Source organism: Podarcis liolepis (assembly GCF_965112155.1).
Source record: "Podarcis liolepis genome assembly, chromosome: 4".
Taxonomy (NCBI): Eukaryota; Metazoa; Chordata; class Lepidosauria; order Squamata; family Lacertidae; genus Podarcis; species Podarcis liolepis.
This window is the reverse complement of record NC_139558.1, coordinates 69,746,220-69,767,952: the sequence shown is the minus strand read 5'-3', so window position 1 is coordinate 69,767,952 and position 21,733 is coordinate 69,746,220. Positions and strand designations below refer to the sequence as shown.

The window sequence follows — 21,733 nt, the reverse complement described above, 5'->3', positions numbered from 1 at the left end:
TTGAGCAAACTGCAAATTATCTTCCTTTATTATGCAAGGTGATTTGTATCATGAATACGTTGAAACGAAAAGCTTTAATCCCTGTTGGGAGGGGGAACAAACCCCCCAAATGCCCACTATTTACATTGATAGAAGTTAACATATTACGTTTAGTGAGGTTATTATTTCCAAACAAACAGAAATCACTTTTAAAGCAACAACAAATGTTTCAGGGTGTCTCCCCCCCCTACATAATATTCACAAGGACCCATTTGGCTGAACCATGTCCACACATTTATGTGGCGTGTTCCACTGAAATGAAGAGAAACTACACAGCAGCAGTGCAAGTAGGGCTGGATGCAACACCACCAAAATATGGTAGGCAAAGAACAAAACATACTTAGGATGACACCATCTATATCATTTCCTCTGCAAGCTCTGCTGTAATATTTAAGGTTTCAAGGAAGATTGTGTCCTGTGTGGCTTGTTTGCTATCTATTTATATTTTTGGCCATACATTATCAAGTGCTAAGACCCTTCCCAATTTCTTCATGGAACGAAGAAAGTTCAGCTCAATTTTGTGGTGTTAACTGTTCACAGGGACCAATGCTCTCACGCCTGTCTTCCTTCAGAGCCTTTTCTAGGATGCTGTCAAGGTCTTCCTGGTTATCTATTTGAAGATGCTGAAACAGAATGCAGCAAAGAGAGACGTTATTATAACATTAATAGGCTCCACGGAAAGCTAACCAGAATAAGCAGTCAGTCAGCTCCTTAGGCCCAAACTACACAACACAGGCAATTGTAAGTAATGGAAAAGACAAATTAGAAGGTGCATGGGAGATAAGCTATGGGGGGGGGGAGATGATTTGGAGGGAGTAAATGGTAGTTGGGGAAAGGGCCATCCCTCAGTGATAAGTAATCTTTGTTTCTTCCTTGGCAGGGCTATTGGGCTACAGTCAATGACCATTTCACATGCCCCCCATGAACTTGTGTTTTAGTGTAACTTGCGGCTTGGGTCTCAGCATCACAGCTTTATAAAAATTTCTGTAAATATAACCACATAATCTCATTTCCAACAAGATTATCTTCTCAGGAAGATAAAATGATTATAAACAAGACAAATGGACAAATCAGTTAAGTAGTTAGTGTTAAAAGATAATTTCTAACACTAATGATTAGAGGAGGATTGGAAGAAAATTATGGAGAATTATTAGCGTTAATTTGATTTTTATCACCTGCCCTTCGCCATAAGGTCCCAGGGTGGGTGACAACCAGGGCTTTTATTCAGCTGCAGCACAACTAAACTCAGTTCCGGCACCTCTCAGGTGGGCACCCTTTCCATTATAAGAGGACAAGGGAGGCGTTCATGGTGAGTTCCAGCACCTCTTTTGCTAGAAAAACAGCACTGGTGAGAACAATTTAAAATACAAAATTGGAAACGGTTTAAAACCAATTATAACCACAATAACAGGGTTGTGTTCTCTCTCTCTCTCTCTCTCTCTCTCTCTCTCTCCCCTCTCCCTCCCTCAACTGCCAAAGGCCAAAGCTATGGGTTCTGGGAGAGGGGGCAGCAGCAGCAGCAGCAGCAGCAGCAAGGTGCAAATGGAGCTAAACTGGTGCTACTGACAGTGCGTCAGGCATGTGGTACAGCCCAGCCACACCATGTGCTGCTGGGACGGGGGCAGATATCTTTCATCTTGACAAGCTTCTAGCTGTGGTGAATCGTTTTCCTAGGGTACTGCAATTGCAGTGGCTCGGAGGATCAATTAAAAACCACATTTGTTTTTCACATGGGTCTGTCCACCAACTGGCAACATTAATCCACTCCGGAAGGTCTGCTATGCTTGCAAATTTCTGTGAGAAGGAAGGGGGGGGGGAGTAGCCATTTTTAGATTCCCTGTTATAGTGAATGAAAGGGGGAGGGAGCTTTGTTTCTAATGGATCTAATTTAGTCCCCAACAATGCGTTGAACTGGCAAGGTAGCAAGCATGGCTGCTTTTCAAAGATACAGATATAGATTCAAGTTGAATCTCGTGACTGGCACACACCACTTAATGGATGAAGTGGTGCCTCTTACAGAAAATCTTCTACCGCTACAAGTGACCTATAGCATTTCTCTGTCCACATTGTGGCCATGTTAGAAATATTAGAATGCATCCTATTTTCTCAAATGTAGCAAAACCAGTTAATCAAATCAAGCACTGGAATAAACTGTCAGCACTTACTGGATGGATGCGCAGTAGAAATTGTGCTACTTTCTCCTGCAGATGCTTAATTCGTTCTTCTGTCGCTTTTATTTGCGTCCCGCACAGACTAATCTTTTTTTCGGCAGCATGTTTGGCTAGAAGCCCATGCTGCTTTATAGACAGGAGTTTTTCAAAAAGTTGTTCATCATATTGCGAAAAATACTGTAACAAATATTGATACCCTTGAAATTTTAGTGCGGACTTTAAAAGCAATTTCCCCTCTTACACTCTTATATACAATTTGTTCGCCCAACTAATCAAAAAGAAGCCCCATGTGGTATCGTCCACCCTGGTCTCAGAATGCTGCCCAGGGCGGTGAGAGAGTCATTCATTTGTCAATAGCTCTGCCATCCCCTTGGGATGAGAGCTCTGCTTTTGAAATTATAAGCACATGGAAATGCAGGGGGAGTTGCTTAGTGGTGGCTGAGTGGCACTTTATACAAGCATAAAGGTAAAGGTAATGGCACCCCTGACCATTAGGTCCAGTCGTGGCCGACTCTGGGGTTGTGGTGCTCATCTCGCTTTATTGGCCGAGGGAGCCACCATACAGCTTCCAGGTCATGTGGCCAGCATGACTAAGCCAGTTCTGGCAAACCAGAGCAGCGCATGGAAATGCCGTTTACCTTCCCGCCGGAGCGGTACCTATTTATCTACTTGCACTTTGACGTGCTTTCGAACTGCTAGGTTGGCAGGAGCAGGGACCGAGCAATGGGAGCTCACTCTGTCGCGGGGATTCGAACCGCCGACCTTCTGATCGGCAAGTCCTAGGCTCTGTGGTTTAACCCACAGCGCCACCCGCGTCCCTCTTATACAAGCATAGAGGTACATTATTTATGGTCTTTAAAAAAAGCACATGGCCAAAGATGGAGGTTGGTGCTGAATAGGCTTGGTGGGAAGAGGAAAGGGGGCAATTCCAAAAGGATTGCAAGAGACTTTTTTTCTGTTTACACCACAGGTAATCATTTTGTGTAGATGGTTGCCAGTAGGGTAGTTGTACTGTGGACTGGTAGCTTCAGTTGCATCGTCTCCATGCATCTATTCCAGGGAACAGGCAGATAGGTGCACCCCTCAGCCACCCAGATTCCAAATTGGTGGTGAAACCGGAATTAACCGCCGGATAGGAGACCATACCATTATCAACATTGCCTAACTAACACACCTGTTAAGGGCATAACCCTCAACAGCTATCACTTCCTGGCAATTTAGAACTTAAGTGAACAAGGAAAAAAACCCTTAACACAAATTAAACTGCAGGGTTTTTGTTTGTTTGTTAATTGTATGCAACAAAGACTGTTCTTTTTAGACATTCATTGAAGATGCCAGCCTCCCATGCGTTGCGTTTCTCTTCATAAATCTCACATGCCTATGACTGATCCAATAGAAAATCATTTCAGAGAATATGAATTGGTCGTATTAAATAGCTTTTACCTGAATTATGTCCACAGGCACAGCCTTACTCCGCTCAGAATCCCTGTTCAGCTATTGGCATAAAGGAAACAAAATGCCTAGACTTAGAAAATGGCAAGAAGGGTGGAAATCTTGTATGGTAAGATGCAAAGAAGTAGCGTGAAACTTGTGCCTCAAAGCAGAATTTCATCCAGCTTGAGACATCCAGTGCTCTTTCCCACACTGCCCCATCAGGAAATGATTGACTGGGGCAGCAGAACTGGATGCTCTGCGTGGAAAGTGGGTGGGTGTGGGAGCCCAACAGTGTTGGCTTGCCCCCACTTGGCTCCTTCCTTGGCTTCCTCATCTTCTTATCAACATCATATCCTGTTTTCCAAGTTGGAATTAAGAAACAGAAGTAGTTCCAAATGCTGAAGAAAATGCAAAATCAGAGCAAGTGCCCTGAAGCTGAACAAATGAGAGAGCAACTCCAACATTATAGCCCCTAAACAACATACTCGGAACTTGCGCCACATACCTGAAATCTGAGTGGTTAAGCACCCTTGTTCTCTTTAGACTAAGTACAAATAGTTCCAGCACATTCCCACACTTTTTATATAATTCAAATGTCCACTCACCTTGAACATAGATAAAATGTCTTCAGGGGTCATAGAAGAAAGATGTTCTCTTGTAAGATTGCATTTGGGTAAAAAGTATAGCAGGATCTCTCTGGAAAAGACAACAATTGCATCATACCAAAACAGATCCTTCCATCATAGGTTAAAAAGGCTGACTCCAATGCGTGGGGAATTTTTAACACTTTCCTCCCATACTGTTTTCTCACCAAGCGTAGCAGAAGCTGCCATTTGCTCCTGAAATGAGGGGTTTGGATAGAAAATGATGCACGGAAAAGTAGCGAAACTGCAATTGTTCCATGATCTTGACTACCCCCCCATAGCTGTGCTTTGTTAAAAAAGAGGACCTAACCACATTTCTGAGAGTATTTCATATAATTTGTAATTTGGCCTTGAGTGTAAATGCACACTTTCAAAAATTGGGTTCAGTGTTTAGCCAGAATGCTAGATTATTATCAACTGAGTATTTTTTTTAAAAAAGTAAGGCTCTTGATGGAATTACTTGTCTGCAAAAAATAGTAATGCTGAAAGCCTTAACAGAGTTATTAAAAATATTTTTAAGAATCCATATAAGCTGTAGTTCTTGTTGATCATATAATCTATGCCTTAAACTGGTCCCTGGAGGACCATTTCAATGTCAATTCCACACAGCAGTGTATATTCATTAAGTATTTCACAGTCCAATAGGCCCATCACTCAGTTGCCATCTTGATTCATATTTAGCATGAAATTAGGCCTCAAAAAGGTCCTTGTTAGGATACAAGGACATCACATTTGGCTGCAAGACTGTACCTTTAGGAATACTTACTTGATGCGAGCTGTCAAGGTTTCTACCATTTTGTTTTCAGAAATGCTCTGGGGATCCCCACATGTGTGCGAAACTGCAGCATTAGACTCCTGCTCAGCAACAAGAGCTTGTTCTTTGCTGTCGTCTTCTGAAGTCTCCATGGAGTCACTGAACAGACATACCACAAAGATCAGTTCAAGGACCGTACCCCTCCTCCCAAACAGGGAAAGAACCATAGCTGTGGGGTAGAACACAGGCTTTGCATACTGAATTCCTGGCATGCCATTTCAGTTAAATAGGATCAGATAGTTTTGGTTGAGAACGTGGAGAGATGCTGCCATTTAGAGTAGACAATACTAGATTGTCTAGATGGATGAATCTAGTCAACAGGAATGTTGTCTGCCTTATTTCAAGACTGGCTGGGTCTAAATACAGTGGTACCTCGGGTTAAGTACTTAATTTATTCCGGAGGTCCGTTCTTAACCTGAAACTGTTCTTAACCTGAAGCACCACTTTAGCTAATGGGGCACCCTGCTGCCACTGCAGCACCACTACATGATTTCTGTTCTCATCCTGAAGCAAAGTTCTTAACCCGAGGTACTATTTCTGGGTTAGTGGAGTCTGTAACCTGAAGCGTATGTAACCCGAGGTACCACTGTAATAAAATTATTATTATTAGTCAAACTATTGGCCTATCTACCATTGGCAGTATCTCTCCCAGATTTCTGGCAGGAGTTTTCCCCAACCCTACCCAAAGACAACAGTATTGAAACTGTGAACTTCTGGGCTCTCTGGCACCCACTGTGTTCCAGCTCCCACCCCACCCTATTCACAGTGTTTAAGGTAGAATCTACATGCATATAAAAACCGTTCTGAAAATGCTTTTTTAAAAAAGCATTTTAAAAAATACATTGAATTTTCTATAACGCTCACCTTCACCATCTAGTGTCACATTGCATATTGCACTTAAAACACACTTAAAACGCTTTATTTGCAGCTGTATAGCTGAGTCCTAAGTCTCTTTCTACAGCAGGGCTTAAGCTATCTTGGCTCTTTTCATGTCTACTCATATTTACATTATTTCTATTCCCTATTGTGATGTATAGGGACGCGGGTGGCGCTGTGGGTTAAACCACAGAGCCTAGGGCTTGCCAATCGGAAGGTCAGTGGTTCGAATCCCCGCAACGGGGTGAGCTCCCGTTGCTCGGTCCCTGCTCCTGCCAACCCAGCAGTTCGAAAGCACAAAGTGCAAGTAGATAAGTAAGTACCGCTTCGGCAGGAAGGTAAACGTCATTTCTGTGCACTGCTCTGGTTCGCCAGAAGCGGCTTAGTCATGCTGGCCACATGACCTGGAAGCTGTACGCCGGCTCCCTCGGCCAATAAAGCGAGATGAGTGCCACAACCCCAGAGTCGGTCACGACTGGACCTAATGGTCAGGGGTCCCTTTACCCTTTACCTTTATTGTGATGTATACACTGTAAATAAATTAGAACTCAAAACCTTATCCAGTGAGGATCCTGGTACACTCACCTTTCCAAGTCCGCTGGTGGCAAATGTTTTTTCTCAAAATCAAAACAATTATTTGGGCTGAATGCACTGCCTCCCTTTTCATCACACACTCCCTGTTTTTCTTCTAAGTGAATTAAAAATATCAGAAGAAATAGCACACAAGTTAGCTTTAACTGAATGAGAAAGTCTGAATGCGGGAACCCCATGCAAGCTGCAGTGAGGTTCCTGAAATGTGCTTGGCTAAATGTTAATGGGGCTGGAGTTCATTCAAGTATGAGTTGGTTCATGAGTTGGGTTTCCAGTAATTTCAAATCCGGCTAGAAATGAACATGTAGGTCAAGTCTGACAAACATGATTGGATTTTTCTAGAAGTCATGTAATACAATTTTGCAGTCCTTGCAAGCACATTCTGAACAACTGACTGCCAACAATAAGGGCACATTGGTGTAACACTGGTGTAGTGCAGAAATCTCTAGGTGGTTGTGCAGACACAAAACCAGTGACATTTTCAGCCTGCGTCAAAGATCTTTTCACTGTTCCTGGCACCACAAACACAAATACCTCTTCCGACCTTGGCCACATACCAATGGCAGCAACCATGATGCTATTCCCTTGCCATCTGTGGTTATGAGTCCGCAAGCACAGCACTGTCTTTAATTCGCCTTTAAAGCATTATGTAAGTGGAGATACTGGCTATGACATATTTTAGAAACATGAAAATAGATATCCCACTGACAAAAATATGACTGATTTTACCTTTGTACAGGAAAATAACGTCTTCATCTTCTGGCGTAACTTCGCTGTCACTGTCAGATAGTATAATCTGCAATGTAACATTTTGATTATGAAGAGATCTTTTCTCAAAATATTTAGAAATACATGGATCTTTGGCACTGGGACCCCATTGGAATTTTAATTTCAACTTGGTAGCTAAACTTGTAGTAATCTCTGTCTCCTTTTTAACCAGTACCTTACTGACTCTGCTGTACAACTTCACTTGCATCTGACTATAAGAACATAGGAAGAGGCTGCTAGATCAGCCCAACACAATAATTACAAGAAAAGAGATTATTCTGCACATTTCCACCTGCTTAAAATAATTCTTGTTGTGGTGTTCAGTGCATTGTTCCTAGCTAACTTCCATCTGTCTGCACCCCACCCAGTAACTTTCAGGATCTTTTCCTGTGATGCAATATCAGTTGCTAAAGCAACTGCAGTTTGACCAGGAGCAAAGCTTACTCCACAAAACTGTGTACGGAGGTCCTGAGCTGCCCAAATGACAAGACCAGCCCCCTCTCAGCCTCACTGATATGCTCCAAAGAAAAGCAGAGCATATGTCTGGCACCAGCTTGGCTGCAGGGGTTGTTGGAAGGAGACGTACAAAGCGCCATCCAACCATCTTGGGGACTTCAGACTTGACTAGGGTGTACCCCTTAGCCTTTTCTTCTTCCAAAGATATCCTGCAAGGCAGCAGAGGTTTAGGATCAGAGTTCTCCTACCTTCCTAGGTTAATGAACTCCATCTTCTCCTTATTTTCCTCTGCAGCATGTGCAGAAACCACTTTCTTGACCATTCGACTCACCATAGGTCTTGTCCACTCAATCCACTGGAGCCTGTCTTCACATGCAGAGGAAGTCCCTAATTCAATGAGGGCTTAAGACCCATCGGCTACCCTTGCTTGGTTTAGCCGACCAATCAAAGCCTTTTCCTGGCATGTGGCCTCTGTCACATGACAGCAGCTTCTGGGAGCCACAGGTGAGAGCTGATTGCATGGTGGGGACCAAAGGTGGACCAGCTACCTCAGAGGGAGAACAACATGTCCCCCACCAGAGGTACTACCCCTTCCCTAATACCCCTATACATACACCCCTAATTTCATATGGGTCGATTAATAATTATTCTTGTAGGGCGAGCTCTTCACTTAAATATCAAATAATATTTCCTGAGTCACATCGTGTACAAACGTCAACAAAAGATTTTCCATCGTATCTACATTTCAAGTTCTCTCTTTGGGGAGCCCAGCAAAAGTGGTTTCAACCTTTTGTTACTGCCCTTTATAGGGCCCTCAATGGCATAAATAATCTTAAGTAATTTAAAGATGTTTGTTTTGCATTGTTTTCCGGAAGCCATTGCCTTAGCTTTCTGATGTTTCTCATTATGCTACTTGCCAGCACCGCAGCCTCCCAAAGTCATTGTAAACATAAGACTTGACATATGTTAAGTGTAATCTCGCTTGCTGGCATTCTTTTTGTTTTGGGTCGACCACCTGCTATTGACAATAAGTGGCAGGAACATAATTAACTCAGGATAGCGAACTCTTTTAAATGTGTGCTAATTATACCTGCATAATACAGTTTGTTGACTGCTTTTTTCTTTGTCAGAGGAAGTAGTACATATTTCTAGACAAACCAAACAGTTGAGCAGATGAGCCACAAGTAATTAAAGCAAGGAGTATTTCAAAGGAGAGGCTTAGAGTGCTCAAATCAGCCAGCTGAGTATTAGAGACTTTTAAGTAATACAGTTGCCATCTATGCTACGTCTTCTGCAATGAAAATTGCTTTTTGGTGCCAGTATCAGAAAAACAGGCAAGGGCATTTTTTTTTAAAAGGAAATGTTTCACTCTTGCCACCTGTTCAATATATATGTTTTAGAAGCAGCCATCACCTAAGAGATGTAGGTAATGTGGATTTCACAGTAAGCCTGTCTCAAGCTACATGTAACCAAGTTGAATCTTTAACCCTAGGTGTGCCCCAATCAAGAACAAAAGTTCCCCCTGCTCCCTCCAACACTTTTCTCTCAGGCCAGCCCAGCTTTTGATATTGGAACCAGACTGTGAGAGGCAAGGCATGGCAGAAGAAGGGCAGAGCATTGTGGATACCTCTTCTATCCTCTTTATACAGTGGTACCTCGGGTTACATATGCTTCAGGTTACATACGCTTCAGGTTACATACGCTTCAGGTTACAGACTCCGCGAACCCAGAAATAGTGCTTCAGGTTAAGAACTTTGCTTCAGGATGAGAACAGAAATCGTGCTCCGGCGGTGTGGCAGCAGCAGGAGGCCCCATTAGCTAAAGTGGTGCTTCAGGTTAAGAACAGTTTCAGGTTAAGTGCGGACCTCCAGAATGAATTAAGTACTTAACACGAGGTACCACTGTACGTGACTGAAGCAGATCTGGTTCTGAAAGCATGCAACTTCCTCCATGTGTAGCCTAAACCTCAGAATCCAGTCTGATTTGCAAAAGGAAGTAACCAATGGGCTCTTACACAAATGATTTCTTGCTTGCTATCCGCTTCAGTTTTGGTGAACTCAAGCTTTTCATTACATGTCTTTTCATCTTCTGTTTCAATAGGTGACACCTGCATTAGAATGAGAACAATTAGGGCAATTAATTAGAGCTCGACGACGACGACATAAGTGTTTGCTACATAAATAAAAGAACCCACATTTCCCAAGATAGCTTACTAATTTAAACAGTGCTGGAGCGCCATGATTAACAATGACTGTGACGGAGTCTATTGCCACGGTAGCTAGATGGCTGCAAGTGGAATGTGACCTCTGACACAGAATCAAGCTACCTGCCCATTAATGTAATGATGATAAGCAATAATAATAATAATAATGTTGCACAAATATCTGGGAAATAGTCTGAATGCACTAGTAAAAAGAAAAAGAGCTGGTTCACACATGCAGATGCACCACCCGATTTCTCTACACCTGATTAATGTACACCTGATGACTGGAAGCTGAATGTGTGAACTGATGCCACTGAAAAGCACGGCACATGAAGGATGGCACTGTTTGACACGTCATGGCCATTCACACACACAACTGACCACTGGATGGTCACAGTAACCTAGACATGAATGTGTGTATATGTCAACTAGCCCAATGCCTTGATCAGATTCCCAAACAACCCCCTCCTAATGCCCTGCCTCCTCTTTTCTCTGAAGTTGCAAACCTGTTCTCTAATCTCTATATTCTGTTCTATTCTTTCTGTGACTCTTGAATGCACTAAAAAAAAACCACCCAGCCCAATTTTACCCCATGTGGATGTGCCTGTTCATTTAAGCAACAAATTAATAGGGGGAAATGAATCATTCAAGGGAGAATAAGAATTATGAAGCACATCGAATATTGTGAGGCCTACTGATTGTTTTCAACACATGCTGCCATATGCCTGTACCTCTGATATATCATGATCCTCCTCCTCCTCCTTCTCCGCTGAAAGGGAACATTTTTCTTCCTGACAAGGATGCTGTCTCCTTTGAGGGCAAGTCATTTGCTTTGCAGGTGGCTCCTTTTGATGGCTCGAGTGCTGTGTGCGTCTTTTATTTGTACTACTCTTAATCAAACGGCTGCAGGCTGGATGTGGATCTTTATGAAAAGCCTTTCTCTCGCACAGCATCTTCTGGGCATTTGAAAGAGAAACTGGCATCACTTTTTCAAGCTTGGATAGAATTGTTCCATTGGTTAGATTCATGAGAGAATAGAAACTATTACTTGATTGAGGAAAAATCTAAGGACTACTGATGTTACTGATCCTAAAGATCAGATTATTTGCCAAATTATTTTGCTGAGTCGCCTTTCATAGCAGTTCATATTGAGTGAGTACCTGTTGTTTTACAAGGCTGGAAGAACAGATCATGAACCTTAGAGTCTAGATATACAGTGATGAAGAATATATGAGCATACATATACACACATTACTGTCTTTTTCTCCATCCTTTTTTCCTTCCATCTCTCCCCTAAAGGCCACATAACACACCAGAAACCAGGAAATAGAAGTATTAACAAATGGGGCCCTACAACAAATTGTTGCAGTGCATCCCTGGTGTTATCTAAGCCCATGACTGAAGGGTTAAATGCATAACTATAAGAATCAAAGGCAGGAGTCTTTGCTCTTACTTGGGTCTTGTTTCATGTCCATTTCTTTCTTTCTTTAATTTTTGAACGTTTGTAGAACCAATCTGCATGGAAGTCAATGGATCATGAAAATTCCACATGCATTTGACCCGGGAAGAGATTTGAGGGGACAATTTGGGTAAATTGACCTTTCCGCAGTCTGAGAGGTATGTCAATTTTTGAATGGGAATCCAAACAGCTGGCCTACATAATTAACAACCGACTGCATTGCAAGGCTGTTGTAAGCTACTAATTCCCAGCACAGGTCTCCAACCTTCCCTACACCTACACTGGAGGCTTGCTGTAAAATCTTGCTGAGACCTCCCCTCTTGTGGGACTTGTATTCCAACAGCATCTGGAGGGCCTGAGTTGACATCTGGTAGCAAAAGGCCTTTGACTGCCAGGTGAGCAGTGTTCCTCGAGCCATGGGCCTCTTGATGGGCCCAAAGCCATCTCCAAAAATTGTGGGGCTGGGTCCAGGCAGCCAGGATTGCAACTCATGGGCAGATGACATGCATTCAGGAGGTTGCCCCACCACAAACATGCCACCAATGCACGGAGACTCTCCTGCCCCATGTGATTATAGTGGTGTGAGGCTGAATACCTGAACTGTGCTGGTGTAAATACTAGAACCCACCACGTTGGTACAGAGGTTGCTCTGCATCCTGAGGTTGATTGAGTTGAAATATTTCAAGAGCACCAGGTTGGGGAAGGCTGACCCATAGCAATTCTCATGTTCCTGCTTGCTCCAGCTCTTGCTGAAATAGCTGGACATCTTTAGGTTGGGTGTCCCTCTCCTTCTTTGTCAGTTAGGTATAAAAGAATGTTTCTTGAATAAGAAGACCTCTGAGTGCAGAAAAAACAACAACCCATTGGATTGTCCAAAATTTGCTACACAAATTCTTAATAACAATAGCATGCCAAAATAAATGGTTTACTGCCCAATCACAGCCATGTCTCTTAAGATGGCAGGTCCACTGATCTTAGTGGTATTTATTCACAAGCATAGGACTGCAATCCAAGTTACTCACATCCTTATGAGTTTTGCTGTCAGCTGTAGGCTGGACAATTGTATGAGGTTGTATCAAGTGAAGTTTCTATAAGGTAAGAACAGAGGAATTTACAAGCAGGCATTTTAATCTATTCATAATTATTATAAACAGAAGCAATGATCTTATAATATAAATGCAACTGTCTTCTTTGAACAAACTTAAGACTTGGGACTACAGAAAATACTTTTCTGGAAATATTTCTCAGAATTTTCTTTTTTCAGAGAATACAGAGAGGGACCCAAAGGAGCTCCACAGCTGCTGCTGCTACTATTATATTATTATTATTATTATTATATTATATTATATTATATTATATTATATTATATTATATTATATTATATTATATTATATTATATTATATTCCCAGTGTAAAAGTGGGGGGGGGGAGAGAGGAGAAAATTATTAGAATGATTTTGGACCTCGGACACATAATCATCTCTTAGTTTTTGTGCCTAGAATCCCCCCCAATGTCTCTTTACGTTTGACTATTTGAAATTTCATCTAACCCTAAGTGCATTCAATAAAAAGGGGAAACCTTAAATTCCAATTATCCAATTCCACATTGAAACATATATAATGACAGGCAACTCCCTGTTTGCATGGGGGTTGCGTTCTGACAAACTGTGTCCGCAAGCCCACCCTGCCCCCATTCTGCCCCCTTCCAGGGCTGAAAATGGTGCACGCAACATACGCCATTGCGGAGTTACTTGTGTATGGACGTTTGTACAAATCTCAGGAAGCAGCTCACCTGTTCCAGATTTTCCAGCCGCCATTTACGTTGCCGAATGGCATCTACGACGAGCTTTTGTTTGTCATTCTTTGACTGAGTTGGGTTGAAGGTACCCAAAGGGACGCGGGGCAAACATTCTGGTACACCACACCTAGTAAGTAATATTGACTTTTAGCAATTCAATAGAAAGAAACGCCTGCGCCGTCTCTCTAAATGGCATCGGCAAGGACGGGCACATAGCTCAGTGGCCCAGCATCTGCCTTGCATACCGGAGGTCTCAGGTTCAACAGAGAGAGCAGCTACTGGGGGGAAAGTATGCCTGCCCCCTTGAGTTCTTGGGAGAAAAGTTGGGATATACATTTAAGAACAGATAAATTGAATTACACTTCCAATGTTGTATTTTAATAAACAGAAGTGGACATGTGTCTTAGAGGTGTCTTGGAGAAAGTTATTTCCAAGATACATACTAAAGTTGGTACGAATATAAAATACTTGCCAGCATTACATCTTTTTTCATATCATGTTATGCATTTTTGCATGTGTGTGTAAATATATAAATGTAGTTCTGGATTTCCTACACGTAGGAGATTGTTGGGCGAGATGATTTTGAAGCTTGCCTCAGACTATGCAGTGGTACCTCGGGTTAAGTACTTAATTCGTTCCGGAGGTCCGTTCTTAACCTGAAACTGCTCTTAACCTGAAGCACCGCTTTAGCTAATGGAGCCTCCCGCTGCCGCCGCACCGCCAGAACACGATTTCTGTTCTCATCCTGAAGCAAAGTTCTTAACCTGAGGCAATATTTCTGGGTTAGCGGAGTCTGTAACCTGAAGTGTATGTAACCTGAAGCGTATGTAACCCGAGGTACCACTGTAGTGAGAAAAGAGAGATCTCTGCTGACTAGATAAGACTGTAGGTTCAAGCAAAATGTAAAAGCTTACTTATTTTCGAGAGGGTTAGGATTCTGTCTGCAGTTCCAGGTGCCGCGATGCCCTCCGTGTTTTATACTGGTGTCATATGACAGGAGCCTCCATTTGAGGCAAATATCTAATGAGTGAAATTAACAGATTTAAATCCAAATTAATGGTTACAAACAGTAATGACACAATTGATTTAATATGGTACTTTGGTAGATTGCCTGAATTTTTGCTCTTTAATTCTCAACCCCCTGACAACTTTGGTCACAAATGAGATAAAAACTATTTGAGAAATGGCATTTTCTCTTGAGAGAAGTGTTTCTTTGACAAACAGATAGCCTACCCAAGATCCTCAGTGCAAGTCCTAAAACACGCCTGTCAGAGCTGCTTGAAGATCCTAGCTCACAGAGGATCACGCTAGCCAGCGATCATTAAGTAAAAGTCTTTATTGAGTTACAGTTTCCATTCTCACGCTGCTGCGCGCAACTCTACGTCTAGTAGCTAGATCGGCGAAGCTCCGTCTGAGTCTCCGCCCCGTGTGCACCAACTTAATATCCTAGCCCGGCTCCACCTTTTCCGCCTGACTGTCCTCCTCTGGGTCCCTCTACCCCCCGGGGTCTCTTCCTTCCGGGATTCTTCTGACGCTGACCCCCCGGACCCTCCTGTCTCCTTGCGCCGGGCTTTAGGACCTGGCTCCCTTTCCGGGCTGCTTACTGCGCCACCTTCCTCTGCATTTGAACTTGGCGCGCGCGCCCAACCTTCCACTTTCCGCTTAACCGTTTCTTCGCTCCCTGATGGAGGTGTGGCCACTCCTGACTCGTGCCCTCCCTCCTGTGGTGAGCTGCCAGCGCTTGCCCCCTGGCTCCTTTCCTCTTCCCTGCTCTCTGGCGGTGACGCTGGTCCCGATTTCCAACTGCTCTCCTCTGAGTCCCCTCTGGCTCTATCTTCCTGGGGTGCCCCCCTAGACTCCCCCCTTGCCCTGGCCACTGGTGCTCCTTTCTGTGAATCCTCTGATTCACTGGAAAGACTCGGAGATCTCGGGTCGTCGTCATCACTCATCTTTTCTTCTGCCTCCTCCCCTTCGCTCTCTGCTTCCTCCCTTGCCCTTGCCTCTGCTCCTAAACCCCTGACATCCATCCCCCCCTCGAAGCCCCCCATTCCCCCCTCCCCTCCTTCCGGTGCTGGAGCTGGGTGCTGCTGTTGCAAAGGGACGAACGTCGGATATCGTTCGCTTCCCGTGTCGGGTCTCCATCTGAAGTCTCCCGGGTCTTCCTCCCTGCTCTCGTCGACGACGGTCACCTCCGCTTCCATCTCTGTGCCGCCGTGCTCGAAACCAGGGTCGTCCCCGAAAATGTCCATGTCCGTCTCTCCCTCACTTCCTCCTGGCGGCGTTGCTCGTCCTGAGCATTCCAGCCACTTTCTGCGGAACTGCTCCTCTGGCCTATCGTCCCACCAATACGAGGGTTCTGATGCAGATCCCGAGGGTGACCCCTCCGGGGAACGGACGTCTCGTGTCGGGTCCTCGTCCGAGTCGAACCCCCGGAACGTGCTGGCCGAAAGCGTGGGCGTGAAAAGCCAGTCGTCGAAAAAGTCTGCTGGCATAGGTCTATGCGGGAAGAGGGCATGAAACTCGTCTTTGAGCAGAGGTTCGTCCAAGGCGTAGCCCGGCACCCAGCTGTTCGCACTGGCCGGGGTGCCCTCCTTGGCGAGAAAGTATTCTACCCCCTCTTCCCCCCATCTGGAGTCCAAAATCTCCGTGACTTCGTTGATGCTCTCCTTCTGTGCCACTCCCGCGTGCCCTGTTCTGTCTCTGACCGGACTCGGCGCCGTTCCGGGTTCCTGGAACCTGTGCGGTGCCTTGTAGGGAGTGAGCACCGATCTGTGGAATACCGGATGCATTCTGGAACCCTCCGGAAGTGCCAGTCTGAAAGCTACCGGGTTGACCTGCTCTTCGACTTGGTAGGGCCCCAGTTGTTTATGCCCTAGTTTCTTCTTGGCCAACGACCTGGCCGGCACTGCGTGGGCTGCTAACCAGACCCAGTCTCCCACGTGGAGCTCTTCGCCAACCCTTCTGTGTTTGTCCGCTTGTACCTTGTATGCGTGCTTGGCCAGCTCCAGGTGGCGCCTCAGCTGATCGTGGACTTCCTGCAGCTCCGACGCGAACGCATCTGCTGTCTGCGGCTCCCCCTCCCCCATCCTTTCCAGTCCCGGGAAGGTTCTGGGGTGCCTCCCGTTGTTGGCGAAGAACGGCGTGACCCCCGTGGACACGTGCTTCGTGTTGTTGTAGGCGAACTCGGCAAGCGGCAGGTAATCCACCCACGTCGCAGGCTGTTGATTTGCATAACATCTCAGGTACTGCTGCATGATGGCATTGACCCGCTCCGCTTGCCCGTTGGTCTGCGGGTGTCTCGCCGACGCCAGGTTGATCTTGACGTTCAGGAAGCCCATCAGCTTCTGCCAGAAATTCGAGATGAACTGCCGCCCCCGGTCGGACAGAATAGACCGTGGCAGACCGTGAACCTTGAACACGTGGTCTATGAACAGTTTGGCGGTTTGCTCCGCCGTGGCCACCTTAGCACACGGAATGAAATGTGCCATCTTGGAAAACAGGTCCACCACCACCAGCACTGCCGTCTTGCCCCTCGAGCTGGGCAGATCCGTGACAAAGTCCAGGGCCACCCTTTCCCAAGGTTCGATCGGAGTTTGTAGCGGTTCCAACAGTCCGGCCGGTGGTCTGTGCACTGGCTTGGCCCTCTGGCAGGTGTCACACCTCGCCACGTAGTCTGCGACCTCCCCTCTCATTCCAGGCCACCAGAAATCCCTGGCTACTAATTCCACCGTCTTCTCCTTGCCGAAGTGCCCGGCAGTGGGCGCGTCGTGCAGCTGCTGCAGCACCTTGGCGCGAAGGTCGTCTCCCGGCACGTAGATGGCCCCTTTACGGATGAGCAAACCATCTCGTAGCTGGAAACCGTCGGCCGCTGCCTTGCCCCTTTGCACCTCTGCCATCTTTGCTTGCGCGAAGGAGTCATCCTGCAACGCTCGTCGCACCGCCTCCAGGTCCACGGTTGCCGCGGCGCACGCCCACACTGTTGGTGCGAAGATGTGCATGGCGGCTGCTGGCGTTGCGTCCTCCAGATACTGCGGCTTACGGGAGAGAGCGTCCGCCATGATGTTGGTGTCCCCCGGGACATACTCTATGCGGAAGTCGAAGTTCGCAAAGAACTCAGCCCAACGTATCTGCCTCTGGTTTAGGAACTGTGCCGTGCGCCAGTGCTCCAGATTCTTGTGGTCCGTGCAAACCTGCACCGTGTGCTTGGCGCCGATCAGGAAGTGCCTCCACGCTTTGAACGCTGCATGAATGGCCAGCAACTCCCTGTCCCAGATGGTGTAGTTCTGCTCGGACTTGCTGAGCTTCCTGGAGTAAAACGCTCCCGGTCGCCACACCCCCTGCGGGTCCTTTTGCAGCAGGACCGCCCCCACGGCTCTGTCCGAGGCGTCTGTCTCCACCCTCATCGGCCTGCTGGGGTTGACGTGAAGCAGCTGCTCTTCCGACGCGAAGAGATGCTTGAGTGCCTGAAAGGACTGCTCCGCCTGCTCTGTCCAAACGAACTTCTTTTTCTTGGAGCTAAGCGTGTCTGTGATGGCCGCTGTCTGCATAGCGAAGCCCTTGATAAACTTGCGATAGAAGTTCGCAAAGCCGACAAACCGTTGGACCTCCTTCCGGTTGCGTGGACTCTTCCAATCCAATACCGCTCGAACCTTGGCGCTGTCCATGGCGAGCCCCTTGTCAGACAACTTGTAGCCCAGAAAATCCACCTCCGTCACGTCAAATTGGCACTTCTCCAGCTTGGCGTAGAGCCTATGTTGCTTTAGCCTGCTCAGCACTTCCTTGACGTGTCCGTCATGCTCCTGCTGCGATTCCGAAAAGATCAGGATGTCATCTAAGAAACAGACGCACGTCTTGTAGAGAAGTCCCGCCAACACGTGATGCATGAAAGCTTGAAAAACGTGGGAGCCATTTTGCAATCCAAAAGGCATAACTCTATATTCGTAGGTACCCAGTGGCGTGAACATGGCCGTCTTCCACTCATCTCCCTCCCGCATGCGAATGAGGTTGTACGCCCCTCGCAGGTCTAACTTGGTGAACACTTTTCCCTTGCGTACCTTTGCGAGAAGGTCGTCGATTCGGGGCATGGGGAAGTCCGATGGCTTGTTCCCATTGTTTAAAATGCGATAGTCCACTACCAGTCTTTTTTGGGGCGTGTCTCGCTTTTTAACAAAGAATACAGGACTGCCCCCCGCTGCCTTGGACTCTCGGATGAAACCGCGCTCCAAATTATGATCTATGAACTCTTTGAGTTCCTGCAGTTCGTCCTCTGACATGGAATACAGTTTCCCTTTAGGCAGCGCCGCCCCCGGCAGCAGGTCAATTTTGCAGTCATATGGTCTGTGAGGGGGTAGCCTGTCTGCCTCCTTCTCGCAGAAAACTTCCAAAAATTCTGCGTACTTGTGGGGAATCGCTTGCAGCGTGCCTAGCAGCAGCTGTGACTCCTCTTCCTCTCCTTCCTGCCGGGGCACGATGCAGTGTTCAGCACAAAAGGAAGAGCCGAAGATCAGCTGCCTCTGGTACCAAGCCAGCGTTGGACTGTGCTTGTCCAGCCAACTCATTCCCAATACAATGGGCGTATCCGATAGTTGAGTGACATTGAAGCTGATGATTTCTTTGTGATTCCCAAGTCGCATCGCCATCGGTGGCGTCTGCTTCACCACTTGCCCCCCTAGCAACTCCCTGCCATCCACCGTGACAACCTGCAGGGGCAGTGTGGCCGGCAGCAACTGTATAGCGTGTTTGTCGACAAAGTCCTGCCCTATAAAGTCCGCATTGCTGCCCGAGTCAACTGTGATTGGCACGTCCATGGTGATTCCATTGGGCAGCTGGAGAGATGCGGTGAGCCTCACTACTGGTTTGGGCGGGAGGGGGTTCACGGGCTGTAAAATCTCTGGGGACTGCGTCACTAACACGTCTGGCTGGGCCCCAGGGCCTCTTCCTCCAGCCAGACTGCGTCGTTTCCCTGCTGTGGTCCTCCTTGCTGCGTTGCTGCAGTCACCATTGCTGAGGCTGCAGTGAGCTTGTGGAGCCTCTGGGGACACTCTTTCGCCATATGCCCTGGCTCCTCACAGACGTAACACTTCCTGTTCCCTCTAGGAGGCTTCGCTTTCACTGCTGCCGGTGCTAGGGCTCTGGTTGCTGACTGAGCCCTTGCACCTCCAACCTCCATAGGTTCCACTCCTCCTCCTGGCGGAGGCGTGGATTGCGCACGCGCTGCTTCTCTGGGAAGGAAGGAGGAGCCCCTGGCTGGTTCGCGCCCTCCACGCCCTTCGTCCCTGCTCCACGGACGTTCTTCCAGCCGCACCCCCACTGCCAGTGCCCTCTGAACGACCTCCTGGGTGGTCCGGGGTCTCTCCCCCCTCGCGATCTCATCTTTAATCGAGCTGTGCAGCCCCTCCCAAAAGAGGTCTCTTACAGGGGCCGAATCTCTGTCCCATTCCAGGGCACTGACCAAAGCGAAAAAGCGGGCATGGTACTGCCTCACGCTGGCCCTCCCTTGCCTCAGTCCATGCACCTCCTTCCGGGCAAGATCCACGTCAATGCTTGATAAAAAACACCCATCCATCGCTTTAATAAAGGCATCCGCATTTTGGAGCGCCGGATCCTTATCTCTCCATAAATTGCGCAGCCATGCTTTAGCATCCCCATGCAAATGGGACATGATGAATCCCACTTTCTCTTGCTCATCTCTAAAGTCTTTATTCAGCAGTTGCAGTGCGCACAGTACGTCTGCTCTAAAGTTGGGATACTGTTGCAGGTTCCCATCGAAGTGAGAGACCAGACCGCCTGTTCGTCTCGCCAACCCAATTCCCTCCTGCCTGGGTGTCTGCTTTGTCAGCACGTCTAACCTGACCTGGAGATCCCTGCAGACGGCAGCTGCCTCCTCCTCTCTCTTCCTGGATGCGAGAGCCTCGGCATTCAGTTGTGACACTGCTTTTCTGAGTTCCTCTATCTGCTGCTCAGCCGTCATGTCGTCTGCCGTTCGTGAGCTCGCTGGTAGGCACCTGCTTCTCTCCCCTCCTCGAGGCTGCAGATGCCCACAGTTGTGAGACGGAGCTTACTGTCAGAGCTGCTTGAAGATCCTAGCTCACAGAGGATCACGCTAGCCAGCGATCATTAAGTAAAAGTCTTTATTGAGTTACAGTTTCCATTCTCACGCTGCTGCGCGCAACTCTACGTCTAGTAGCTAGATCGGCGAAGCTCCGTCTGAGTCTCCGCCCCGTGTGCACCAACTTAATATCCTAGCCCGGCTCCACCTTTTCCGCCTGACTGTCCTCCTCTGGGTCCCTCTACCCCCCGGGGTCTCTTCCTTCCGGGATTCTTCTGACGCTGACCCCCCGGACCCTCCTGTCTCCTTGCGCCGGGCTTTAGGACCTGGCTCCCTTTCCGGGCTGCTTACTGCGCCACCTTCCTCTGCATTTGAACTTGGCGCGCGCGCCCAACCTTCCACTTTCCGCTTAACCGTTTCTTCGCTCCCCGATGGAGGTGTGGCCACTCCTGACTCGTGCCCTCCCTCCTGTGGTGAGCTGCCAGCGCTTGCCCCCTGGCTCCTTTCCTCTTCCCTGCTCTCTGGCGGTGACGCTGGTCCCGATTTCCAACTGCTCTCCTCTGAGTCCCCTCTGGCTCTATCTTCCTGGGGTGCCCCCCTAGACTCCCCCCTTGCCCTGGCCACTGGTGCTCCTTTCTGTGAATCCTCTGATTCACTGGAAAGACTCGGAGATCTCGGGTCGTCGTCATCACTCATCTTTTCTTCTGCCTCCTCCCCTTCGCTCTCTGTTTCCTCCCTTGCCCTTGCCTCTGCTCCTAAACCCCTGACAACGCCTTTTCCCAAAGTCCACTCTAGTCTTTTTGAGCTTATTCTATTGGTGCATCTCTCCTACATCTCGCCCCAAAACGACAACCTCACGCAGGGAAAAATTTAAAAACAGGTGTATGTGTAGATTTATGTGTGTGTGTGTGTGTGTGTGTTCTTTTTTAAACCACAGAAACAAAAAGCTCGCAACGTGCCTACCATTTTCTTTATCCCACACAGAGGCCTACAAAGCCACTCAAGTTATATGCCAGCAGCCTTTATAACAAAACATGAAGGAGACCTGTTACATTAGCTGCCCCACAGTGTGCTTTTAACGGCAGCAAAAAGTGAAACAAAGGAGTTGTTTATAAGAGGATCCTTTCAAAGAAGAAGAAAGTGAAAAGCACAGCAGTGCACGGCATCTGTGAAGAGGAATGCTCAAGTGAACACATTTGAAGTCAAACAACAAAGAACTCTCATTTTCACCCCGCTGAGTTCTACCTTCCCCCTGCCTTGTCTTCCTATTTGTCCAAATGTAGAAACTCACCACACTGAACAATGTCAGGGATTTCCACGGCCCGCCTTCTCTTGTACTGGGTGCTCTCTGAAGGTTTATCAGACCAGTTTTTACTCAGATACCCAAAATCGCTCCAGAACAAGGCTTCTTCTTTTTGACCTCGGGAGACAAA

At 47.1% G+C, this 21,733-nt stretch overlaps 1 protein-coding gene across 3 annotated transcripts in view; it reads right to left on the bottom strand.

Moving 5' to 3' along the window:
- Positions 1–21,733, bottom strand: part of MORC1 (MORC family CW-type zinc finger 1) — a 57,052-nt gene continuing 35,319 nt past the window's right edge. For 2 of the 3 annotated variants that reach the window (XM_083498583.1, XM_083498585.1), the window contains 13 exons: positions 21,592–21,720; positions 14,167–14,272; positions 13,247–13,379; positions 12,478–12,543; positions 10,728–10,952; positions 9,808–9,900; positions 7,299–7,365; positions 6,564–6,666; positions 5,055–5,201; positions 4,250–4,340; positions 3,654–3,704; positions 2,205–2,387; positions 1–662 (listed from right to left, as the gene is read on the bottom strand). In XM_083498583.1, the coding sequence (XP_083354709.1) occupies positions 552–662; positions 2,205–2,387; positions 3,654–3,704; positions 4,250–4,340; positions 5,055–5,201; positions 6,564–6,666; positions 7,299–7,365; positions 9,808–9,900; positions 10,728–10,952; positions 12,478–12,543; positions 13,247–13,379; positions 14,167–14,272; positions 21,592–21,720 (1,505 nt within the window). In that variant the 3' untranslated portion in view covers positions 1–551. The remainder of the gene's footprint in view (positions 663–2,204; positions 2,388–3,653; positions 3,705–4,249; positions 4,341–5,054; positions 5,202–6,563; positions 6,667–7,298; positions 7,366–9,807; positions 9,901–10,727; positions 10,953–12,477; positions 12,544–13,246; positions 13,380–14,166; positions 14,273–21,591; positions 21,721–21,733) is intronic. The other variant, XM_083498584.1, reaches the window with a different exon arrangement.